Genomic DNA, 23002 nt, shown 5'->3' with positions numbered 1-23002 from the left:
AACTTCTCGGCATTAGTTCAAGGTTTTATAACGTTATCAACCAGCTCCACTCATACAAACCTCAACAAACTCTCTCTACCCCTCAAGCGCTCTCTTAAAACCGAAATTCAGAAAAAGTCTTCAGCGGTGTGTGGTTCGTACACAGCTAGTTCACCAAATAATCAATTCACTTTTAAAATTCTGTTTATTTTTTAATCTTTTTATTGTTTTTACCGCTTAAAAAAAAGACTCCAGGAGGACAAACTTTGAATCCCTACTTTTCCAAATACTACATCATAATCTCAGTAATTTCCACCACATCCAGACGGGGCTGAACTAATGTTAAAAGTGCACCGTTAAATTGCAAATCTTATCCTCTGTCTCCTTGTGGGCTGCTGATCTCTGCGCTTCACTCCTTGACCTGTAATATTAATTTAAAAATGATTTAAATGAAGTGAGTATAACAGTTTAATTTCTCTGTGTGTAAGCTTCCCTCTAAGGGTTCATTCTTGGTTCAGCATTACACTTAGCAGCATTTCTCTTACACCACACACACACACAAGCTCAGGGTCTCCAACTGAGGAAGAGGAGAGGCTACTAGGGAGGAGAGGAGAGCAGTAACAGAGATGAAGGGGAGGAGGAGGAGAGGATTCATATAGATTTGATAGATTGGAAGCTTGAGGCCGAGAGAACACCTGAGGGAAGAGAAAAATAAATTGGATGGAGAGAGAGAGCGAGAGTGAGCAAGAGAGGTAGGGAAAGAAATGGGAGAGAAAGACAATAGCTGCATGAAATTGGATTGAGAGAGAAACAAAATGAGAGATAACAAGCAGAGGACAGAAGGCAGAAAGAGAGACAGGAAAGAAAATCTGGAAAAGGGTAGAGGATGAAAGAGACGAGGACGAAGCAGGAAAGAGGGAACGTGGAAAAACAGTTTTTAAAGGAAAGAAAGAAAACACGACAGAAAATAGAATATTATTTATTGTCACTTCACAGGTATGATGACATTTGCATGGTTTCTGTCATATAGACATGAATAGAGACGTAAATAAAAAAATATATATGTGAATTAATAAAGCATTATGAACTGACTGTTCCACTAAGTGTGACTTTAAGAAAAGCAAGAAACTGAATAAATTTAAGAATTAAATCTAAAAGAAAAAAAGGTGTGAAAGACAAACAGAGATTTAGAGGTGAAGGAGAGCGAGAGGGAGAGACAGAGAGACATAGAGAGTGAATAAAGAAATGCCGGCAGTGCTTGGCCAGCAAATTATTTGCAGAGCTACAGATTTCCAGGCTGCCTTGTTGGCCTTCCTGCATGTCTGTCACCCTGTGTGTGTGTGTGCGTGTGTGTGTGTGTTTCTAAGGGGGCTTGTGTGTTGAGGTGTGTCGACCACGTACACATGTGCATCTGTGCTTGTCTGTGCTAGGCAGGCTTGAACATCACCACATATGCTGACGTGTGCGTGTGTTTGCATGTGCATACACTCCCAGGTTATTTTTACCCTTACATTTAAAATCTGCTTGGGGATGCAGAAGCACAGGAAGTGAGTGTCGTCTCACTTTTCCTCCAAGCGAGCTTCGGTTCTCCTCCACGTCCCGTCTGCTTGTTGTACTACTACCACTGTCTGCCATCCTCTTCTCCCATGATGCATCAGGCCTGCCTCCTATATACAGAGACAGAGATGAAATGTATGTACACCCAAAAACCATTTAAAGAAAATTCACTTGTATCTGTAGCCGATGATGACTCATCTCACACCAGAAAAATTAGGTGAAAACCACAAACTGTAGCTTAAGGAAAATATATTTCATACAAATATACAGATTATTTTGTTTTCAGCTCTGATGATTATGAATATGTTGGATGATTAGGACAGCGGCCAAGTTTCCTCTGAGTGCAGATTTCTAACACAGTGAGCAACATGAATGTTTCAGATGTCACATTTTTGTGTTTAGGTGAAAACGTGTTTAAAGCGATTCTTGCGAAAGTCATTTTTGCTTTTTGCCTTATTTATTTAAATAATGACATCAGCCTTTTACGAAGGGGTCATTGTAGACTCTACAAACATTCACTGCAGAAGTCTAAATCAGGCCTTTGATTGTGCTATTTCAGCTACTTTAACAGGCCACAGTTGCTGTACGCCTGCAAACCACTTTGCAACCCACCTACCAGCTCATGGTATGCGTGTGATTTAACTAGTGTTGTGTCCACCGTCAGTCATGTTTCTCTCCTGTTTTAATGAGGAGATCTTGCAGTTGCCACACCACAGAGCTGTACACCTGGATATAAATGACTACAGGTGGTATAACAATACTGAAACTACAGTTTAAAATCATTGTAGTGCCTCCTGTCTGTTTTCCATAAAGTTAGCCTGTTTTTTTCTTTGCTAATACATCATCACTTTAACACAGACTTTATTTTGCACCACAGGTAAAAAAATATCAGATTTCATATCGTCACTTGTCACTAAATAAAAATAATACTGCTCACCTGTATAGACCATTTGAACCATTGTAACCAAAACTGTCACTGATGGCAAACAAACAACAGCAGGACGTCAGAGCAGAGCAGTGACAGCTGAGGATGAAGATGTTTTCCTCTGAGGTGTTTTTGTCCTCTCGGGAGAGCGGCATGTTGAGGTTTCATGTAATTCAGCCTTTATCCCTGCTGTACGCTACAGTCTGCTTCTCACTATGTTCATGCACAGAGCTGGAAATCAGATTATTCACATTTGCTAGAGACGCCAAAATAAGTGGGAAATAAAATGTTTACATCAAGTGATAAAATCTATTGTGAAATCTTTTTATTTCTTATTCTCAACAGGAGAAAATCTTTATTTTACTTTATTTTACAGGATTTACTGGAACTTTTCTTTTTAACGCTTTATTTTTATTGGTAGTTTGGTTTTGTTTTGTTTTTTTACAAAACACTCAGACCCTTAGTACGTACAGAGTATCTAGGCTAGCAGAGACGCATTAAAAAAAAGATACATCCATTTAAGGTACAATCAAATCAAATAGGTGAATTAGAGCAATGATAAATTTGGTACCAGAATTTATAATAGTTTTCCATTCAGGTAAAGGTCCCATTTTTTCCAGTACTTCTCAAATTTATCAGCAGCAAGTCTTAATGAAAAAGTCAGTCCCTCCATTGTGTAAATTTCCTTGATAACGCCTGTCCAGTCCAAAAATGACGGTGGATCCACGTTTAGCCATTTGCGAGTTATGGCTTTCTTTGCACCAGCCAATAGTATTAATAAAAGATATTTGTCAGATTTCCTCACTCCTTGGGGCAAATCACATAGATAAAACACAGTGAAATCAGGGGCCAAGTTCAAGCCCATCATGGTATTGATTTCTGTTATAGCTTCTAGGATTAACTGGAAGTTTTTTGCTGTTAAGCTTTTGAAATCTATTCTTTTTTATACTCTGATGGGAACAGAGCCAAATATAACCAGGGCCAGTGTGTTTGTGTGTTAGCAGAATCCCAACGAGGTCACGTCTGCCTCTAATACTCTTACGTATTTCACTTGTTGACCCCTGACAGAAGCTCTTGAGTTTGTTCACCTGATGTCATTTATCAGAAAATTCTTCTATTTTCTACTACTAATCTACTTCTGGGTCACTCTGCTGCAGTGTCTGTGTGGCATTCAACTTAGCCAAGAGACATAACTTCTCCTGGGTTTGCCCCGGGGTCTCCTCCCATGCCTGAAACACCTCACCTAGACGCCCCCAGAAGGCATCCTAATCATATGCTGGAACCAGCTCAGTTCCTTTTGAGAGCAGAGGAGCAATGGCTCTACTTTGAGCTCCTCCTGCAGGCCAGACCTGCTGACTCTGTCTCTGAGAGTGAGCTCAGACAATTTTATAGCCGCTGTTTGTATCATTTTCTTTTCGGTCACCACCCATGGCTGTCGGTGGGGGTCAGAAGGATGCTTTAGATTCACTGCAGACAAATTCCCCAAACCGTCTCTCAATCTCTTGCTCCACACTTGTGAACAAGACTACCAGATTTTTGAACGCCTTCAGCTGAGGCGCCAGCTCATCCCCAGCTGCGAACAAGCAGTCCACCTTTTTCTGGCTGAGAGCCACAAACCCAGACTAGGAAGCTTACACTCTCATCCCCGATGACTTTTCAGTCAGCTGCAAATGCCCCAGTTCAAGCTCGAGGTCACTGCTGGATGAAGCCAGTGCACAGCAGAGCAGAAGAACAGTGTGTGACTTCTAATTCTAGTCAGTAGAAATCTGACTTGCTCTGATAACATATCTCAGAGACGCAGGAATAATAAGGAAAGATCATACATGGAGATCCCAGTCTGTATCTGGTGCTAGAAAACCCCTCGTGTGATTTTAGAAAGGATGCCAAGCACGGCCCTTTTCAGTAAAGAGGCCACTTTTTTCGAAGCTTAAGAATAGTTTCACTTTCATCAGTTTATCCAGTTTTCATCAGTCATTTTTTCCCAGTTTTTCCCAAACATTTTCCAGTCTTGCTTGGTGAAAATGTCATGTATGTTCATCCATAAAGCCCAAACTTTTACTTTGCCACTACAGTTTTTAAAGTTATTATTGGTTTATTTTTGGGTTGACTTTCACGTTGTAACTAAAAACAAAGGCTGATGTTTAATGGGATAAATCACCGCCCTTAAACCTCTTTCTCTCACCCTCAGATACATCCACGCCCTCTACCTGGGTGCCAAGAGCCGCTGGAACAGCAACGGGCCCCGCCGCCAGTTCCACTGGAGGCTGATGTTTGAGAGCGCTGACATCACCATGCTCCGCCTCCTGGAGGCCTTCCTGAAGTCGGCTCCACAGCTCGTTCTGCAGCTGAGCATCATGGTCCATGAAAGCGGTGTTCTGCCTCTGCAAGGTGACGCATTCAGCTGTCTTCTCCTTTTTCAAAGATTTTTAAAATTCTTGTTCTTAGAGTGAATGATATACAGCTTTATTGTGCTTTTTTTTAGCCATCATTACCAGTGGCTATCATAAGACAAGGCAAAGTTTTCTGCTGAGATTGGGCAAACAGCACTATTGCTGCAAAGACCAAGACGTGTAATAGATGAAGAAGCAGAGGGTCAAAGTTAAAGCAGGAAATCAGTCTATAAACTTACTTGATTTGAGCTAAGAAATAAGAACCAAACAGTAATAAAGCAAACTTATTCTGTGTGTGTGAATGTGTGAGTGTGTGATATCACTAGGAGAATCTATGCTTTATTCATGCACCTCTTACAAGAAGCAGATTGGCCTTTGATGAATAAAACAAAACAGTCTCTCTCCCCCGCTCTCTCTCTCTCTCTCTGTGTGTGTGTGTGTTCACTTCAGTACTTTTCACACTCCGTGTTCACACACACCTGGCGGGCACCAGCAGCAGCAGAAGACAAGTGTCAGAAACATATTTAAATAGCACAAAACACACAGCTGACTCATAAAACCCACAACGCACACATGTAGTCTGCAGAATCCAAAAAACTAACTTCCTGCATTTGAATATCTTTAAAGTTCACCTTTGCTCTCCTCCTACGACTCTGTGTTCAGTTACAGACGAGTGGAGGGCAAACATCTGTGCGAGGCGCAGCCATGGCTGCAGTGGACGCAGGGCGCACCGACTGTGCTCAGCGTAGCAGCGATATCGACGTGCATGGCTGCAGTGACAACACAGAGTCTGCGTCTCTGCAGGAAACATAGCACATCTGCTTTGACATTCATTAGAAGACGACTTACGGCCCTTTGAGAGTGTAACACTGTGTTATTTTAATATTTCATGTTAAAAAAACAAAAATGTTTAAATCCAAATCCCCGTACAGTCAAAGATCAGTAATATAATCCAGTCTTCTAATGCACGTTGTGTGAATATCACAGTTTAGATTGTTATGCTTAACTGGTGAGCTCACAGATTACACTCGTTCAGAAAATCACAATGAAGTCATCAGTTAATAAGAAATGGCATATTTAACAAAATAAAATCCCGTGATTTGTTCTGTAAAGTTTAAAAAAGTGGATCGAGTGCAGAAAGTAGTTATTAGGAAAAAAACTGTATGTTAATAACAGCTAAAAATAATAAAAACTGCTGAACAGTGATGGCATAAAAACATGAAACTACATCAAAATAATAATAAGCACCGGAGCTGATCAGACTAGAGACACAAAGACACGATGTGCACCAGAAGATAAAGCCTCATCACAATAAAATATTCAAGTGATTAACAAGTACCTCAATTTACTACTTAAGTACTCTTCCTGAGTAAATATACCTGATTACAGTACAATTTAGCCTTTGAAAGCATGTTTTTATAGGGAACCTATTGTGTGCAGTAGCTACAGTAGCTTTGCATAAGTTGCTACATCATAATCAGTCATAAACATGGACTCTGAAGTGTGTGAATGCAGTTACTCGAGAATCAGGCGATGTAGGATTTTCAAATTCTTAAAATAGGAGCATCTAATAAAAGTCTCACAAGTTTTAATCCCGGTGACCTTGACCATGTAAGACGTCACCTTTCCTGCAAATCACCCAGCATTCTGAAATTTATGCCATAGGTGTGTGACCTAGGAAGCTGAGGGGCTCTCATTAAACGAGCTGTGGTAGCTCCCATCTTCCTCTCTTTAAGACAACTTTCTTCTGATTGGCTGCCCCCTAAAAAAAGGGGTGAGTGGGCGTGGCTTCTGTGCTCACAGCCAGAGCTGTGCTCACTGAGACGACCGTATTAGGTTTAACCACTCTTTATGACATCATTCATATTAAGGATGAGGAAGAACTGTGACTCTCAAGCATTATTCATACACACACCTGCGTTATTTGTGGGTTTATTTAGGTTTATTATGAGAGCTTTAACATTTTGAGCAGTATGTGTGAAAAAACTGGGAAATGTATAATAGATGCTTTTTAACCTCGAACCGTCCTTTGTGTCCCTCCTTACCAAACATCCTTTATCTCATAGTCTAAAAGCGAAACTCCTCTCAGAGATAAACGTGTCCGAGCTCTCACACACAAATATCCCTGTCTACTTTGACCTACCATCTGTTAAAAAGCATTCATGTTTTTTAATGTGGGCACTCATACATACGCTCCTGCAGTGCCGGCAGTACTGAAGAGCTGAGAAGATTCACCATCATTGCACTATCATTATCCATTATCATTTTATCTGTCACACGAATCGAGTGTCGGTGTAGCCAATTAATCATTCAAGTCATCTGTTAAGGACAAATCCCAAACATTGGCTGGTCCCAGTTCCTCCAAATGCTGAGCTTTCCAAGCGTAACAAACTGCATCTGTCACTGTTTAGTCATAATTCCCTTTGGTTTGGGTTCATTTATTGCATGGATGTTTTAGTGTATTTTCTCAAGCTATGCTTCAGGATAGTTGCTGCGTTGCTAACCTGATTTATAAATTTGGTTGTGATTTATCAGCTACAGTAATGGAGGCAATTGTTGATTGAGAGAACAGGCTGCGGTTGGATTAAGTTCATCTCAGTTTGTAGACAGGTGATCTTGAAAAGGTGATTTTCCGATTACTTATTTATTTTTGCTTTTATTTTCTAATCTATTTCTCTTCCAGCTACAGTAACTTTAACATGATCAATGTTCCTCCTCCAGAACACTGATAGCTCCATCTCCATATTTTCCCTTAATATGAAATGTACCACTCCACTCCGATTGGGGGTTTTCTTTATCAGACTTGTTTTTCATGCTCGCAAATTTCCAATTTTGTTTCTATCTGCTGTGTTTAATCTCTACTCCAAACCATTTTTTTGGCCACAATTACCTGGGCAGTCCGGAGAGCGAAGAAGACTCGATCCTGAAGTGCTTTCACCCTTTGAAAGCAATTCCCTGTGATTTTATCCCAGGAAACAATCATTTTCCTGTTTTTTTTTTTTTTTTTCTTCTTTTTTTTGCATCCCCATCCACTAGGCGATTCATTGCAGATCTCTCATTGTTTATAGACAACATCATCCGTTCCTTGAAATCCCGGGGGAGATGGTCTGGGGTCAAACGTTTGGCTCTCTCAACTTTTAGAGATTAGAGACACTGTTTGGATCCCAGAATCCACATTAGCTAAATGAACCCACTGATCACTGACATTGTTACTAAAATCTGAAACAAATCGATTTACACACAAACAGGTTGTTGTTGTTTTTTGCAATTTTAATTTGCAAAGGGGTAAAAGAACAAATAAGGAACATGGCAGCATGGCTTTTGACAACAAATAATAGAACCATTTATAGAAACTCGCCATGGTCAAAGAATTGAGTCAGAGCCTTCCATTCAAAGACGGCTTGTACAGTTGACTTATTACGATCTTATAAAGACTGTATAAAGACGAAACATGATGCCACGGACACATCAGTAAGGCCAGCTTCACACAGAGAAGGGCACAATCATAAAATGTTCCATCACATTGATGACACTTTAAAACCAACAAAAACTACATAGAATAAAGAACGCTTAAACATTTCTCCAACATCTTAGAATTTGAAAAAACGAATCATGTCATTGGTTTTCTTCCAGATCACGGTCATGGTGGCTGCAACCTAAGTGAATACACCAAAACATCCAACTTTTTCAGGGCGTTATTGAAATGTTACCCAGCCAGCTGAGAAAAGTAGTTTCCTCCCATCAGGAAAAGTGCAGTAAAGTAAAATAACTGAACGATATGATCTGCTGCCTCTCCAGCGAGTCTCTCATCCTACAGCTGGATTCCACAGCCTTGGACTCAAGTTATCTTGAGTAATCTTGAGAGGTTGAAACATATAAAGCAGTTCTAAATGAGCCCATGTTAGAGTGGATCTCCACCGCAGAACAAAGACTACCGTTGCCAGCTGTGGTCCAAGATGGTCGACTGGAAGTGCGAATAAACTTGGGACGAGATCCTCTCAGCTGAAGCAGCTGAATGATATCAAAGACAGCAAGCAGGACTCTTGGAAACATTGGTTTCCAATAATGTTAATTATGTTAAATAGCACAGATGTAAAAACCCAAAGAGTTCAGTTCATGCAATACCAGATGTTTCAGTTTCTGTGAAATTCATTGGAGATCATTTCCTTTCCAAAATTAAAGCAGCTTAAGGGGAATGACTCATATATCAAATCAAAGTAGACAGAGGTTTGAAGTTTAAAGAACTCCCTTTCCTTTATTAATACATATATAGCATTTGTCTGGTGAAGGTAGCCCATAATTTTCTCTGTTCTTAATGCTGCTGAATCCTCTTGAGACATATTGTTTCAAGCAGGCTGTACAGTAAAGGAGTGACAGCTCTCTCCTTTAATCAGACCTCATTAAGGAAACACTCTGTGGTTTCTCTGGCCTGCCACTGGTCTGTGTTAAATTGTTTTTGTTCAAAGATGGAACAAAACCGTTGCTGTTTTGTCACGATATTTTCCATTTTCCAACCAAGCCGCACAGACGCCGAGAATGCTTCTGTTCGCAACGCTTGATGGTGTTTTAATAGTTTCAGCCATTTCCCCCCATTTCCATTCGTGTTAGACGAAACAAGCTGATGCATAAAGAGAGCCAAGTTTAGAAATAAGGAGACAAACTACAAACACTGCAAAACTGAAGACAAAAAGTATATTAAAAACCAAAGAAACATGTCACATGTAAACAAAAATATGTGCCTAGCGCTGTGTCCCTGCTGTGCTAGGAAAATCTTACATGTGCAACAGCATTTAAATTTAATAAAAGTGAAAAAGTAAAAAGAGATTTTAAACACAATAAGTTTTCTGACTTGTGAAAAAATGGCGCTCTCCAGCTGAGGACCAGTTCAAACTCTGCACCTCTGAGTCGACTTTAAACTTTCTTTTTAAGGTTGATCTCAGTTTTTAAGAGAAATATTTTAGAAAAATCTTCAGATTAATCAAATGCAAAGTCGGTGCCGCTCTTTCTCTGCTTACATTTTAATGCCTTCTCAGTCTGATTCACGGCTAATTTTAGACAAGGCTGCACGATTAACATGCATGAATATTTAATATGCTAAACTGTGCTCTGGGCGGTTCGCAGCAGGCCTGAAAGTTACATGTGCGGGCTAATGATTATTTGACTTCAGTAGAAACTGGTTCAAGTCCAGATAAATTTGACAGCCAGCAACCCTAACCCTTTTTTTGTGTTTGTCCTTATGTCAGTGAAGTTAAACCAGATGTCAGAGAAAGGTTTCAGCCATATTCCCAGTAAGTTCACTAATCTCATCCTTATTATTGTCCAAACCTCTCACATTCCCTATGCTGATCACTTGAACAACTCCAGCTCTGAATCCTGGAGTAATCCCAGACTTTCTAATCTTCCTGTTTCTGTTAGCAACCTGGGAGTGTCCCTTTCCTCATACAGTAGACTCATGAAGAGATCCCAGACGTCAGGACTTCCTTTGTCGATCCTCAGGATTATAGTACTCACTGTGGGAATGGATTGAGATCACTAGTAGACTTAGTAGTTATAAAACACATTTTACCTTTGCCTAAATCAAAATGAGAAAAAAGAACTGACTTTAGAAGATGACAGAGTTATTAAAATAAAAAGAAACAACTGGAAATGCTCCAGCAGGCCTCCACTCAGCACGGCGGGAAATAAATAAACACATTTTAAGCTCGGGGAACAAGCGTGGAAAAAAGAGAAAACTGTAGGAGCATGTTCAAAAAACGAAAGCCATACTACTGTAGGGTGAGATGGTTCTTAGTACTTCACATGTATTCCCACCTGAAGGATTAAAGCTGGGACTAAAGCTTTGTGACTCCAACTAAAAAAAGGCAAAACCATACCTGATTTAAAAAGGGCAACCTCCCCTGTGAGGTCTTCTGGTTGTGCTCCTCCGGATCAGTTTAAACAGTGCAGCTGTCTGTAGACGGCTCATTGTTTTCAGCACATCTATGTGATTATCTCTGATTTCACCAAAGATCTCAAGGATCAGTACTGGTGATGAGAAGTTGGCTGCTCCACATAGACTAAACTGCATTTTTCCTCACTGCTTAGCGGGTCACTGACGAGCATCATTACATTTACATTCACAAGAGTGCGCACCACGAACTCACACCAAAGCTGAGTGCTTGTAGCCGCAGTCTTGGGTCTCCACGTTTGACAATTTGGATCGCTGGGACTTTGTTTTTCTCCCCTAAACTTAAATTCAAGTTAAAAGCTGGAAGTTATTTGATCTGACTCTTGACCCACCGGGAGAGATTCAGTGTGCTTTCAAAATTGGACTCCCAAGCAGACGCCTAATACAGCAGCATTACTAAAAGAAGACCTTGATAAGAAAAGAAGGCACATTTTTATCAAGTACATTTTTTCTTAGTTACAGAACTCACGGACCACATCTCAGACATTTCATAATACAAGCAATAAATCAGCTTACAATTACCTGACCACATTACTGAGCCACACGGGGCAATTTAAACTACCTCTGTTAGTTAACATTGAAGAATCCCTGATAGTGATTTTGATCCTTTGTTGTAAGTTGATCTTGTGCTGTCTGTGTTTCTTAGTCCAGTGTAGTGAAGCCTTTTAGTTGTGTGATTCTAGCCTCCTCTCGCCGTTTAGTTGTTTGTGTTTGTTGTTGTCCTTTCTTTGCCTTGTTTGGTGTTCATGCTTCAATCTGTTAATTTCTCGTCAGTTGTTGATATTCTGGTTAGTGTTACTCTCCTTTGCTAGTTAGCTGCATCTCGATGTGAGTTGTACATCATGCCTCTTGATTATGTTCAGCTGTCTCGTTACCCTCCTGTGTTCAGACCCCCATCAGCCTTCTGCGTGCAGCCTCGGGCTTCCCTTTGTTGCGTCATCTGTTTAGTCAGCGTACTTTGGCTGTCTGAGGCTCCTCGTGTTAGTCCCGGGATGCTCCTGTGACTGATAAACGGCTCACCTTTTATTTGACATCTCAAACTCTTTTCTGCATCCGCACACCCCACAATCTACACACTGCGACATCCAAATTTAAGATGCAGTTTAAAGTTTCTCTTTCCAAGGTCAAAATTAAAATGCCACTTTTAGGGTTTTTTTCTCTTTTCTACCACTCTGCAGCATGTAATCTCCCTGCTCGGGTAGCTTTATAATTCTATTTAACAATATCACTGGTGTTGTTTATTATGAGCTATTCAGTCAAGTTAATAACTATAGTCCTCTTATGTTTGCCCCCCTCTGTCCAGGTCTATCTGCCTCGGCCTCCTTGGTCTCACTGGCCTGGATGATCGCCTCCTACCAGAAGGTCCTCCGTGACTCCCGTGACGACAAGCTGCCCATGTCCTACAAGGCCGTGATCGCCCAGATGCTGTGGCACTTCTTCACGATTGGGGCGAGGACCGTGGCCTTTGCTCTCTTCGCCTCCGTCTTCCAGCTCTACTTCGGCATATTCATCGTCAGCCACTGGTGCGCCATATGTGACCTGATGTTAAGAATCTGGACCCCAAATGGGAAGAATTAGACACCTGCTGCATTTTTTTTGTTATAGAGAGAAATCTATACTCTGTTCCAGTAATATTAGTCAACTTGCATTCCAACAGCAGGTAGACAAAAATCAAACTAAAGAAAGTCAAGTAATACAATATATAAAGAGCAAGTTTGGTAAATATATTCCCTTTATACATAAACCTTTTTAATCTGCTCGTTCTTGCTTGTTAAATCGCAGAAAACAGCTTCCTACACACTTTACAGGTTCTTCCCCCAAGCAGGGACATTTAGCAGGGCCTAATTTATAAAATACTTTCAGTGTTAATTGTAATTATTCATACAGCAGGTTTAGCAAATTGGTGCTGAAAGAATGTAGCCTTCTATAGGGAGAAGGTCAGTCTTAACGTTTTATCTCATGCCCAGCGATGATTTGCATTCGGGCATTCCTGTATGTGTTCGCTCTACTTTAAATGGCTTAGATGTGATATTCTGTGCCAGGAGCATTCATTAAATTCTCTAGAAATGGATTGCCTGATATCATCGCTTTGTGTTTAGGGATGTACTTTGAGGCACAACTGAGAGATTTATGTTATCTGTCTTGTATTGCCCCTTTGTCTTAGTGTTCATTTGTGACTTCCTGTACTCAAGGCAGCTATAATCAATATTTTTATATTACTGATATAAATCAAATGTGAAAACAATGGCACAATGTGAAAGGTGCTACTTGTGGTGAAGACCCTACAGAGCACTATCACCTGAATGTGCAACTCCCTCGGTTTTCGGGGCGTTGTTGCGAGCTGCATCGCATTGTTTGGCTGTTCAGCTCACGACTTTACTGGTTCATTTTTACTGCTCTCATACTGTGATTGTTCTCACAGCTTTTCTCAGTAACAAAGCTTTAAATATCCTCTCTTCACATCCTGCTCAGCACCAAACAGCATGCAGTCAGAGTTTGCAATTAGCTGGTGTACACTGAGAAGCAGTCAGCTTTTGAAGAGACCTTTAATTTCCCTCAGATGTTTGTGAAGTGCGCAGATTTTATTTAATAGATGAACACAGCCTCTGTGATGTCAGACACTGGTTTGTGGACAATGGAGAAATCGCTCAAATGAAACAAAATAGTGCTCGGTAACAGCTGCAAGCTTGTCCAGAAAATCAGCTGTTGCAGGCTTAAATAAATCTGGCATGTTGTTCGCTCGCATCACTTGGATACAGTAATTTGCAATTCTAAGGCAAAGACAAAATTCTGTGGATTTCTGTTAAATTATGTCAACAGCTGAGTTAATTTCACTTCTATTGGCCTCACAAACAAAGTTTACAGTAAAAAACAGTCCAAAAATATCTCATTAGTATTTTGACAGCTCTGGTGATTTTGAGCCTTTCCAATACTGGTTCTATAAACAAAGTATATCCTGACAGTGATGCTAATTGAAGGTTAGTTGGTCATTAGAATTACAAGTATTTGCCACTCGTAAACTTGTAAACAGAGAAAACAGAGAAGCTCGCCAAAAAGGTCGCTAAGCCCTCAGCTATGCAGACCTAGAGACTAATCGGCAACCAGTTTGTGAGTGGTTGCTGGAGTTTGTTGGCAGTTGTGAAAATGGTTTCAAATAGGGTGCTTTACCTGTAGTTTGCATGGAGGACATCATCATGTCTGCAAACATTTGCCATTTACTCTCAGAACTGTTGTAAAACTAGAAAACGTTTGATGGAAAATAGAGACAGTAAATGTTCCTCTTGAAAGTAAAAGTTGTGCAACCAACAGATTTCAAAATTATTTTGAAGGCGAACAGTCTCTGTTTCCAGTTTGTGGCACATTTTTCAGACACTACTGCATGCGAGTAGTTCACAATTGTTTGCTGACCAGTTGGTGTTTACTGACAACAATGGCAACCTGCTAGTTGCAACAAAGTTTTCATGGCTGCACTATATATCTCTTGTGACCAGTGGTTGCCAGATGGTCTCTAGGGCTGTTTGACTGGGGCATTATCTGGAGAGCACTGAAGCTCATGCCAGTCTTCTAGATTCTTATGTTTTGTATGATTTCATAATTGGTACTGCTGGGAGAACTAGAGGAAAAATGTGAGGGATCACAAGCATCTTTAGCAATCTTCCAGTGGGAATCATGACTGTCTTCAATTTTAAAACTTGGGCAATAAAGACAAATAAACTGAAACTCAGTTCCTACAAAACTGACTGCAAATGTCAGTGTCTATAAGTTAAGAAATGTGTTATGTTTGCAGATTCCTTATGTACATCTGTTATCTACAGTAGCTTATTAACACATAGGCTAGCATTAGCTTTCTAACAGCTGACTGTAGGGTCCTAAAATAATCTTTTGACATAGAAACATTTTATGCCAGTTTGTTGGCGTTCTGAAGCATGTTCTGGGCTAATCTATTTTCCTTTTCAAAGAGTGCAAAGTTATAAAATACTATTACAACCTGATTGAAATTTTGCAAAAGAATCTGTATATCATATCTTATTATAAGGCCCATGCGCATTGTTGTCGAGACTAGCTGTATTGTTGTGTTGTCTTTCCAGGTGTGTCATGACCTTTTGGATTATCCAAGGTGAGACTGACTTCTGCATGTCCAAGTGGGAGGAGATCATCTACAACATGGTGGTGGGCATCATTTACATCTTCTGCTGGTTCAATGTCAAAGAGGGCCCCAGCCGTTTCCGTATGACTGTCTACTACTCTGTGACACTGGCTGAGAACGTGGCGCTGACTGCCGCCTGGTACACCTACCGTGACCCACAAACGGCCGATTCTTCTGCCCTGGTGGTTGTATGTCTGGTGGCCTGCAGCTTTGCCCTGGGAACCTTCTTCATGTTGGTGTACTACTGCTGGCTGCACCCAGATGGGCCTGTTCTAGGCTCACAGTGGGGAGGATGTGTTGACGAGGGCGTGGTAGGTTCAGGAGGGGTGGCGGGAGTGATTGATGCTTGCCTTACTCCATCACAAGGATCCCAAACGGATATAGTCATTACCAGTCCTCCAAGGACTCTGCCCAGGACTAAAGACACAGGGGAGCCAGTTCCCGGGGAGCGAGAAAGGGACAGGGAGAGGGACAGAGACAGTTGCCTGCCTGTCTTCCAGGTACGTCCCTCCCCATCCTCCTCTCCTGCACTCCTTCACAGGACCTCCTCGTCATCTCGTGCACATGAGGGACCCGTGATCCGGATCGACCTCCCGAGAAAGCGATACCCAGCATGGGATGCGCACTTTATCGATCGACGTCTGCGCAAGACCATTCTGCTTCTGGAGACCACATCAGGCATCAGCCCCCGGATACAGTACAGGAGCAGCATGATGGGCAGCAAAGAGGTATTGGAATATGAGACAACTGTTTAAGCCAACAGTGGCTTTTAAACTTATAAACGCAGTCTGGGACCAAGGCTCAGCCTGAGATCAGTTCTCATCCCAGGACTATCTACGCCAAGAGAAGCACGAAAAGAAGATGCTGTGTGTCGGGCAGCTCTTTGAGAGGCTGTCAAAACTTGATTGTAAAATGTGAAGCGCAATCTGGGACCAAAGCAGTCCGGGAGTAAGTAGCATGAATGAGCCATGGGAAGTCAGCGGAGTAATGCTGAACTGGGATAATCTTCGAATTTTTTTTTCTAAAAGTTTTGAGGGAAGGAAAATATCCCTCATCCTGGGACCAAGGTGTGTTAGATTTTGTTTTATCCTGCACGGTCAGTACAAGAAGTAAAATAATTTGCAAGAAATTAAGTTGTGAAGTTTGAGATAATTGAGAAGCGGTCGGCTGCATGAACTTGAGCCTTTGACCCAAGAAAGACAACAGAGACTTTCCGAGGAATGTTTAGGAAACTAGAAATGCATGGGACATGCAATCAGTTTGGTTCGGTGTGATTTGGTTTTGTAAAGTCGGGACTTAAATTGAAAAAAGTCATTTTCCAGTCCTTCGTCAGACATTTGGTAACAAAGATATCTTGCTTTGCATCCAAAAAATAGACATTTTTTAACATCGCAATCACCAACTCATTGCGAACTTGTTATGTTTCATACTTTGAGAATCACAGTAACATGGAAGAACACATGCATATAAAGTCGTGCATTTCTTTTAGCAAGAATAAAACACAACAATATTTGCTAATTTGTGTCCAATTATGACACCAAAAGGTTGCATGTCCCTCACAACCATCCGTCAGTCGTGTCCCAAAAGAAACGTAATCTTGTACGCTTGGCTCCGATCTCATGCGACCACGATGATGGAAATGTAGGCCTGACATCTACATGTGATATATTCACTCATCCATATGTGTTATGATAGCAGCCATAGCAAAAGTCTCCCTGTTTACATCCCAGCTGCGCTGTCAATGCCCGACACGAGAAAGGACTCGTCTGGAAAAAATAAATCAGGACTAAATGTGAGGATGTGAAAGTGGGCAACTTCTGCCATGGCTCCCACCATATGGCATGCTGTAACTCACCACAAACAGGCCTGTGATGTACAGTTGAATAAATACAGATGTCAGATATAAGCTGTTATAATAAGCTGTAGTTAGACGAATGACTTTTGAGTGAAAAAGCTTCATTTTCTTGTGAAATTCTAAATCTCATCCAAAGTTTTTCAGAACTCGTAATATGTAGAATATGAAGGTTTCCACAAACAACATTTTTCAAAGAAAACAGTGAGAAATTACTCTTTACGGTATCAACACTACTTTGCTGAATACATTTAACAGTGAATAACAGACATTTGCTCAAAGCAAACTGAATACGAACAATTAAAGATGCAAAGCACCTTCATGTTTTATTAAGCTAGCTAGTCAGCATTAGGTGCCGTTTCTTCTCAGAAACAAGATGTTGGCAAGGGTCGAGTGAAAGGTGGCGCTGTTTACAAAATAAATCCACAATCAGGTCTTTGATTTAAAGATTTCTGAAGATTTGAATTCAGACTGATGTCTGCATAAGAATAAGAAGAATCTGAAATCTGGAAGCAGATGCTTTTGTTTTCTGTTTGTAGTCAATTTGTAGTCCTGTTGGTCTTCTATTAAATTAGCACAGGGCCTTGGTTGCATACAGGTAAACAGTCTGTCCATAGACCAAATAAGGGATTGAATTTTGGCAAATGCAATCTCAAAACAATCAGTTCTAAAATTAATCTGCAATAGTAAACAAAGACTTCTGGACAGAGCAGGAAATCCTGGCTCAGATATCCATTAGCTGCTGCTCTGGATATCCTTATGTACCCCTGCCCCCAAAGGCTGATAGATTTGCAGTACGTTTGTTGAATAGAAAGGAAAAGCAGATTGGCATAGAAATTCTCTTTGCACCTTTAAACTCTTGTTGCGATGACCTGCAGCAGGAAGATACACCTTGAACATATCCAGCAGAGCTGATCAGTAAGCAGCTTCAGAGGTCGAAGTTTAAATGCTGCTGCTCCCAGGTGTGGATGTGTTGATATTAATTAGAAGCTGCTGGATGCTGAAAGAATCACGCAGGGTCAGCAACACCACCCAAAGGAAGAACAGTTAAAAGGAAATATAATATGCTTTGATGCAATATAAAATAGTTGCATCAAAGCCAGCATTTGTCCTCTTGCATTTTACACAACAGCTTTCTCTCCGGCAGCCTCTCTTTGAAGTTCTTTTCAAAGACGTTCTTTCTCCTTTTACTTAAAAGCCTTTAGGGTTAGTCTGTGCATTTAAGGTGATCTGATCTTTATGGCCATCCCAGAAATACTTCAACCTATGCTGTGGTTTTATTTTAAGGATAGCTGATGTAGAAAACATTACATTATGTGACCCAGATGCATATTAAGAAGTATGTTGATGAAAGCGCTTTTCAAAATGCATTTAGTGCACCATGCAGTGATGAAGACTAGCTGCTCATGATGCCAGTTTAACTGATTTATTAACCTTAGGACTTGGAATTGGAAGATCTTTAAAATAATAATAATACAATTTATGAAGTGATGCTAGATATTGACTGGGGATGGCACAAAACAAAACAAAACCAAGGCACTCTGTTTTAAAGTACAACGATGATTTATTCTACAAGCTTTCTGGCAAAGTCAGACAATATGTGTTGACTTTAAGTCTTCATCAGAGTCTAACGAACACGTGATTCGTCAACTTCACACCAAATACAAGCATTTGTATTTGAAACATAAACCCCATAGATGTTTGTGCACTTGCTCTGGTTTGACAAGTCTTCAGGGGATCTATATTTATGGCTAACAGCCACAAGCACAAAAAACTACTTTTATGGCACAAATGTCACAGTAAATACCACATTAAACAGCCACGAATTTGTGCCAACATTTAGACTGTAGTCCTTCAAAAAGCTCACCTGACAGATTATATCCGGAAAACATAACTTGTAATTAGATTACAAGTAGACAGGAGCAGTGTGCCCTTTACTTTTGGAGTTTCTTCCTGCTTCTGTTTCCAGTGTGGCTTCAATTCAACTGTATGCCGATTGTACACAAGTTTATTGTAATGTCTTGCAGGAATAAGCGTAGGAAAAATTACAGTCTCTTGTGTACTTTAGGTCAGTTGGTAGAGCAAATCGCTACGAGCAGCTTATATACTTGCTTTTTAGCAATCATGGTTAATGATGTACTTTGTGGTTACATATCCTGTATTAGACAAATAAGAGCCAAATCATCCCTGGCCAGTACCTGAATAACATCCTCTAGCACACCCAGTTTCTCTAAGCTTTTGCTGTGATCTGTTTAATCTGCTGCTACTCATACTTCACTACCACACAATGTTTGTTTGGATCTTGTGGATGTGCTGCGACTATAAGACTGTGTATAAAAAATGAATGGCTGTCGTCATCTTTGCCTTTTGCGACCTGAGGTCCCGAGCCACGGTAGATCTGTCTTATGGGAAACTGGTCCAAGCACTTCGCTTCGGTCGGCTGCTTTAGAATGAATGCAGACTTCCACGTCCATCTTTCATATGCAGTCTATGGTTCTGCCAATTTCCCCAGAGCCCTTGAAGTCACATGTGCACGAGAGCCACCATAATATGCTAATGTGAAAGTGTCATACAACTAAACTTGAGGGGCTCTGCAACCTCACCCCTAAAATTCCACTGCAAACAACAAGTCCTCGAAGGCGTTGTAGGGATATGTGTAGTAGCCAGTTTAAAGCAAGTAAAGCAGTGCTCTGATGCTAACAAGGTTTGCAGGTATGCTAAAAAACTGTTACGTGTTTTTAACACCACAGCCGTTGGTGGTCCGAAAAATTCAGGAAAGCAAATTTTAAAGAAAAAAAAGAAAAAACAACAACAAAAAAAGTCTTGATAATTACAGTTTTCTTATCTGGACAGTGCTGTGTCCTACCTGAAGTTGTGGATGTTGGTACAATGGTGACAGTCATGGCGATGTTAATGGTGCTGAAAACAGTGACTCTGTGTCACACGTGATCATGTCATGTCGAACATGATGTTAACGGCTAATGTACAGACGATACATACGTCAACCACCCAGTCACGGGGCTGAGGGGCGGGCTTTCGCGTTCTCCGATTGGGTAATGAACCAGTACTTTGTTGTTGAGGTAAAATTATCAGTTAATAGTGGTGCGCTGATTATATATAGACTTGAACAAAAAAACATGTTTAAAAGTAAACAGTGAGTTAAAAAACTCAAATCATCTTTTATCAATTAATGCAAGTATTTATGTTTATTTATTTTTGTATTTGTTTTATATCTATTTATCTATTGTTTACTCACTTGGTGGCCATGTCTTTGGTATGACTCTTATATTGAGATGTAAAAACTGAAAATAGTTTTTCTTTTTTTTCTTGTTTTTTTTACTCATTCTCTATATCTGTATATATCAGAGTGATGCTATTCTAAGACGTGCGTGTATGAGTACGTGTGCTTTGGTTTGTATGTGTCGTATGTACAGTATGTCTGTAAGGATGTGCTCTTAGTTTTTTTTTTGATAATGCTGCTTAAACATCCTCCGAGTGAACGAGCAGAAAATAAACCAGTGGTGAAAATATCTATGACGATGTTAAAAAAGAACTCAACAAGCTGTGCTGATAACTGTAGATGGGAACAATACTGTAGTAAACATGGCTGAACGGCCAGCAAAATAAGCTCCCCGTGTGTGCTTGTGTCTCTTTTTCTCGTCTCCCTTTACAGGTTACATCTATATTTGCTCAAAATATAATAAACTCAAGATTTTACATAGATCTGCAGCTCAGTGTACATTACCGTGCTAACTTCTGGTGCAGACCTAACCTGCTCAGGGCCAGATTATGTTCTAGAGCAGGTACGAAATCATCTACTGCCCAATCACTTCTCTGGAAAATAGCGTCACTAGTTCTGGAGGACCTCATCGTTTTTTACAAGCATGTGAAGTCTTCCCTCGATGAGCATTAGTGATAAATGTACAACGGTTCGATTGTTATGTAAGTCTTGATACACAGTGGACCTATATGTACTTTTTTGCAGTACTTTTATCATATTTGCACATATAAACTCTGCATCTGTTATCGTAGTACTCCTACTCCTACAATGTTTGCTTTAAGAGTGTTGATTGAGAGACTAGAGAAGAGAGAGGTGGAGGTATGCTCTGGAGAGTGGAGGAACAAAAGCAAAACAGAATATGTGTGTAAAGGACAGGGAGACAGGTGTAACTGTGAACCTGCAAGCAGTGGAGGTTTAAATACCTGAGGCCAACCATACAAAGCAACAGACAGTCGCAAAGAGAGGTGAAGAAGAGAGTGCAGGCTGGGTGGAGTGGGTGGAGACGAATGTCAGGGGTGATTTGTAGTGAAAGGGTAAGTTTACAAGATGATAGTGAGACCTAAGTATGGTTTAGAGACGGTGCATATACTGGATAAAGGATGATGAATAGGAAGCTGCCAGGTAGGAGGAAAAGAGGAAGACCACAGAGAAGATTCATGGATGAACTGCAGAGGTGTGGTGTGACAGAGGATCTGCCATGGCAACCCATAAAGAGGCGAGCCAAAAGAAAAAGAAGCTGACGCATTTGATTTAAAAAAAATAGTTGTTCTTTAGACTTGTTTTCTGAGCATTAAACCACACAGATGCTGCAGCTGAAAGAATGAGGCTAAAACTGTCTTCTGTCAAATCCTCTCATGTCTTAATGAGCTGTGATACTTACAAAGTCCATTAACAGTCAGTATTCTCAGCTGCTTTCCTTTCTGCCTTTGAATAGCCAGGCTTTACACGTGTGACTGACCAATGCAAAGGACACACACATTCATGCTTTGCTCTCACACAAACTCACAATCTGCTGCAACTGCGATGCGTTCAACCTGTGTTATATGTTTGTAGCTTTACCTTTGTAAGATCAGCCGTTCTGCTGAGACTTTCTCTGTTTCTCTGCCACTTTTACATGATTGAGAAACCCTACGTTGACTTACTGAGTTTGTAACTACCTGTGCTTGACTGCGTAGACACATAACAGCATTATATTTTATTTATTAGATTTAAACTGTGTTATATTTAGGGGCATGTGTGACTGATTGGTACACAAGACTGTGAACCTCAAAGTTATTTCTACATAAATTTGACTGAAAACCTCTTGAAATTCCAACACAATGTAAAGAACAGAGAGCAGAGAAGCCAAAGAAATGAAAGTAAAATATTTGATTGTTTATTATAAACATTCTTACAGACACAATAAATGCTGCACCACATTTCCAAAGTCTTATTTCAAACCTGTTTCCTTGCATTAAATAAGTTGCAAACGGAGCTCAGTCTTTAATCGTCTAACGGGGATTTTCCAGAGTGAGGCGGAGCTGAAAGCGAAGCTGGCGCTCCACCAACCTCATTCTCCCGAATGGTCCCGCCTTCTTTCTCTCATTTCCTCTCGGCTCTACTCCTCTCGAGGAGGAAAGACGTACTTTGATCTCTCCATCTCTCTCGCATCGGCATCCCTACATCCCGAGGATTTGTTGTTTATTTGTTTGGCATCTCTGGAGGACCGGCGACCAAACTGTTTGTGTCTTTTTTATTTTCTTTGTTGTCTGTTTTTTCTTATCTTTTTCTTCTTTTTATTTACTTAGAAGAAAACATATTGTGTACATAGATGAGTATTCTTAATACTTCTTGTTCGTTTGATCTCTTATTTCACCTTGTAAACTCCTTGCCTTCTTTACTCATTTCTGTCTAGTTTCTACTTCTCTGTTTTCAGTTTTCTACATGTCCATAATTCTTCTTTCTGTTTTTATTCATTTTTTCCTTTTAATTCCTCTTCTTATGTTCTTCCAACCTCCTCTATCCACCCTATTAGTGATTTTTCTATACTGTTTTAACCCTTGTACCTTTCTCCTTCACCTCCTATCTTTACTGATTTATTTCCTTCATTCTTTATCTCTTCTTGTCCTCTTACCCTCTCTCTGTCATTGACCTTGTTTTTTACCTTGCCACCTTACGACTTAATTCACTGCTCCTTCCTGTCGGTCCTCATCTATCTGCCCACTCCCCTTACTTTCTTGCTCTTCAGCTACCCTCCCACCTTCCTCCTACTTTAAATTGTTGTCCTCTTTTATCTGAATCTCCACCATCCAGTGGCGTGTCTAGAAAATTTTTGTTGGGGGGGCCAGGTAGGGGCACAGATTTGGAGAAGGGTGGCAGATTTAATTGGCAGATAATGTTTAAAAAAAAAATTCTACCAACCGTTAACCATAATTCAATAACCCT

General features: G+C 40.5%; 1 protein-coding gene across 1 annotated transcript in view; it reads left to right on the top strand.

Moving 5' to 3' along the window:
* xkr7b (XK, Kell blood group complex subunit-related family, member 7b) overlaps positions 1-20408 on the top strand; it is a gene marked incomplete at its 5' end in the record, with an annotated part of 123940 nt that extends 103532 nt beyond the window's left edge. The window contains 3 exons of the mRNA XM_080897819.1: positions 4650-4849; positions 12102-12321; positions 14887-20408. Of these exons, the coding sequence (XP_080753945.1) occupies positions 4650-4849; positions 12102-12321; positions 14887-15700 (1234 nt within the window). The 3' untranslated portion in view covers positions 15701-20408. The remainder of the gene's footprint in view (positions 1-4649; positions 4850-12101; positions 12322-14886) is intronic.
* Between the last annotated feature and the right edge of the window lie 2594 nt (positions 20409-23002).

The sequence above is a fragment of the Rhamphochromis sp. 'chilingali' genome, assembly GCF_963969265.1.
Source record: "Rhamphochromis sp. 'chilingali' genome assembly, chromosome: 12".
NCBI classification, from domain to species: Eukaryota; Metazoa; Chordata; class Actinopteri; order Cichliformes; family Cichlidae; genus Rhamphochromis; species Rhamphochromis sp. 'chilingali'.
The sequence above is the reverse complement of the archived record's forward strand: the minus strand, read 5'-3'. Positions and strand labels throughout refer to the sequence as shown.